Source organism: Lepeophtheirus salmonis, chromosome 14 (assembly GCF_016086655.4).
Source record: "Lepeophtheirus salmonis chromosome 14, UVic_Lsal_1.4, whole genome shotgun sequence".
NCBI lineage: Eukaryota > Metazoa > Arthropoda > Copepoda > Siphonostomatoida > Caligidae > Lepeophtheirus > Lepeophtheirus salmonis.
Genome location: NC_052144.2, coordinates 12,608,467 through 12,612,014, shown reverse-complemented (window position 1 = coordinate 12,612,014; position 3,548 = coordinate 12,608,467). Strand labels below are relative to the sequence as shown.

General features: G+C 31.1%; 1 protein-coding gene across 1 annotated transcript; it reads right to left on the bottom strand.

Annotated features, from left to right (window-relative positions):
• Positions 1-429: 429 nt before the first annotated feature.
• Positions 430-1,793, bottom strand: LOC121129702 (lactosylceramide 4-alpha-galactosyltransferase). Its single transcript, XM_040725422.2, has 3 exons — positions 1,603-1,793; positions 971-1,526; positions 430-908 (listed from the first exon to the last, which is right to left on the bottom strand). Exons 1-3 carry the CDS (start codon positions 1,687-1,689, stop codon positions 505-507), a joined length of 1,047 nt encoding a protein of 348 aa, XP_040581356.1. The 5' UTR covers positions 1,690-1,793; the 3' UTR covers positions 430-504.
• Positions 1,794-3,548: the final 1,755 nt, after the last annotated feature.

Below are 3,548 nucleotides of genomic sequence, written 5' to 3'. Positions count from 1 at the left end.
CTCTCATGTTGTAGATGTGAAGTATTGGGTCTCAAGGCAGTTTAAGCTGTATCATCGCCACTTTTCTATTTACCAAGAACCCCTTCAGATATACTAGAATACACATCCACCAATGGGTTGCGTATATGACATGCTGGTCCCCGAGGCTGGTTAAATTCTTCCATCGCTGCTTCCCTGTGCGTCATAGAACCCTTCTAACATCCAAAATACACCCTGGCCCTCTTGTTATATAGGTGAAGTACAGTTTAAATGCTACCACTGCTGCGATTCCAAGGACTAAGGCACTCTTATATTATACACTAGCCAACAGGTTGTTCAGATGAAATGCTTGACCCAAGACAAGTTAAATTTCTCCGCTGTCACTTCCCTAAGCATCAAAAAACCCTTTTAATATTCTAAAGTATATAATCAAAGAAAATTTTATACAAATTGATAATTGGACTCATGAATCTATTCACAATATTTTATATACATATGTATAATTTATATCTATATTATCATAATCTATTTAAAGTACTTGGCAATGACGGGGCATTTTTCAAGGGCCAGGTCATAAATGGGCATTCCTGACTTGACTTTTGTTTTTGAGGAAAGTTTTCCCCAATAGTGCGCAACTAAACTGTTATTAAGTTGCTTTTTTACCACCTCCTTTGAGCCAGTATCAAAATACAATTGCCAAGATGGATAATAAATGGAGTAAAATGCATTTGGAGGAAGAAGTTGAATATTATGGCATTTGCCCCTATTGATTGTTTCCATGGTTGTGGCTTTACAAAGTTTGATGAGATTGGAAGTAAACATTGCAGGTCCATTATTGATCCATGCAGTTCCATCAAAATTTTTAGAAATATCTGCAAGAATCATTTTTAAGAGTTTATGATGTTGAGTGAAATGTATGATACCACTCGCTGCAGTGAAGAAAAAAGATAAATTATACCTGCAACTTATGTCTTAAAATGGTTTGTCATACCAACTAAAAATGAATCCACATTCTCAACTCCAGCAAAATTATAATTGATCGGCATTTCCTTGAGAACAATAACGTCCGAGTCCAAATAAGTACCACCATAATTGTACACAAACCAATATCTTAAAATATCACTCATGTGGGAATTATAGTGAACACTTTTTTGTATTCTGTTTTGAAGCCAAAGATTCTCTATGACTGTTCCTTTGAAAACGTAGGTTAAGTCAATGCTAAGGAGTTGAATATTGGAATATTTTTCCATGATTTCAGCAACAGCAGCAGTTTTTTCATACGTTTTATTTGTCATTATAAAAAAGGTTTTTCGCTTTGGATGTAACTTAGCTGCACTCTCTAGGGCACATAATTCCTTCAATGTCAATCGGGATCTTCCAGAAGTTTCTAAAAAGAAGAAATTGGTGTCCTTTGGAATCTTTGCTTTATAGAACATGGTGTGATTTTTGATGGTTTTAACAAATAAGGGTATTTGCGTTTCATTTGAGAAGGAGAGTTGTTTGAAGAAACGATCAGAAATAGATTTTAAATTGTCACACTTGTAAAACTGTAGAAATGAAACAAAATGTGGTGTTACATAGAATGATGGCAATAGTTCCATGAATGTACTTAAATAAACTTACTTTATCAATGAGGAATATGTTCAAAGGGATTATTAATAAAACACACACAATTGAGGTAATAAAATTAACTTTTATCCATTGGAGCATGTTTGTAACTTCTCTGGGGTTGATATATTTTTTAAATGTAATAGATCAGTTTTTCATTGTTATTATAAAATACATATTGAATCACATCTGTTTGAATAGCACCTGAACATAATTAAATACATCTCTTAATTTTTATTTAATTGGACTAATAGGAACAAACAGGAGTACCTGGCATGGCTTGTAGCTAATCTTTCATGACTAACCTTGCTTTAGAAATATATATTTGTAATCATTTTGCTTTTTTTATGACACGTAGAGATTTACTACATAGGTTGATTTGCTTCTTTCATTCTTTTTTTCCGTCATAATATATATATTTTTTTTCATATGAAAAATTAATTATTAGCTACACACTTGATACTATATGTTATTTTTTTAATAAAAAATGACTCAACACCATCTATCCAGACAAACTTTGTCTTTATGTTAATATGTAATGGGTGACTTAAAGATAAGTGAATATTCTTGTATTACAATTAGTCCATCTGAATCGGAAGTTGTCTTTGAAGTCTATATTCATATAATGGGTATTTCCTTGTTTAGTAGCGACTGTAAATCAAATCTATGCACAATCTATGGATTGACTTTCTACCTTATCTAAATGTATGAGTAGTACAAAAATGATTTATGCAACACAAATAAATATATATCCCGGTGTGGTGCTAATGATCATGCTTTTTTAATACACATGACGTCATAAATAATTTATATAAATATATAGTCAGTTTAGACCAATTTTTTAAACACATATCTAGACCGGTTTGTTTTTCTTTTTACTCACCTCGACTGAACTACATTTGAGAACCGATTATGTTTTGCAACATAAAAGGCAAATCTCAATATCACGGCAACATATGTACAAACTTCTTCAGGTGATCACGTATAAGATCACAAAAACGGTTTTCTAAAAATGTCGATGGTTTATTAATTAAAGCTATATATATATATATATATATAATAGCATTGCACAAATTGTGCCAAAAATATTGATGTTTATGTTATATTTTTACTTAATTATACAATTAATACTAAGTTTATTAAAAAGTAATCCATTATTTTTTCAATTGATGACTTTAGTAATGTTTATATCGTGTTGTATAAGTGAGATCGGGTTACGTTAGATGGTGTCAAACACAAGATTTCGTAATACAAAACTTTTTGATAGTTTTGGGAGTTTGTTGACTCAGTATTGTTTAAGCAAACGTCATAGAAGGGCAACATCATTTTACATCATTAAACAGAAGGGAGGTTAGTTGAAAATGTGAATAGTATTTACAGTCTTGATACTGAAACAGCCAATCATGCACAATTTTGGTTTCGTCTATTCCGTTTTGGTATTTTGATGTCGAAGTTTTATCATGCTCTTTAAGGCCTATTGTCGTAAATATAGATCAAAATAATAGAAATCGTAATTTCTGACTATCAGATAAGCACTGTATTGATTGCAAAGGAGATAAACGTTAATGAAAAAAAAACATCTAATTTTTTTTTTTCAACATATTTTATGTATATCGAACTGGACCTCGAATTAAGTACCGATACAACAATGTGTAACACATTTAAATTCAATTTTAATCTACACATGACATCATCAACAAGTCATCTTTTGAGTCGGTGTAGACATCAGTTTTCAGTCCTAAATAACGACGGACACAACACGACTAATACTTACTTATAAATAGTGATTCTTACATCATCAAAGTGGAATGTTATGATTCCCGAGATAAAGTTATATATTTCTAATTAATCATTTTTAATGACTTCTATTTTATTTTGTGTCGTTATCGATTGTGTGAATTCATATATGTACCTATGTTCTCAAATATATGATCCATATACGGAATAATTCATAAGAAAAA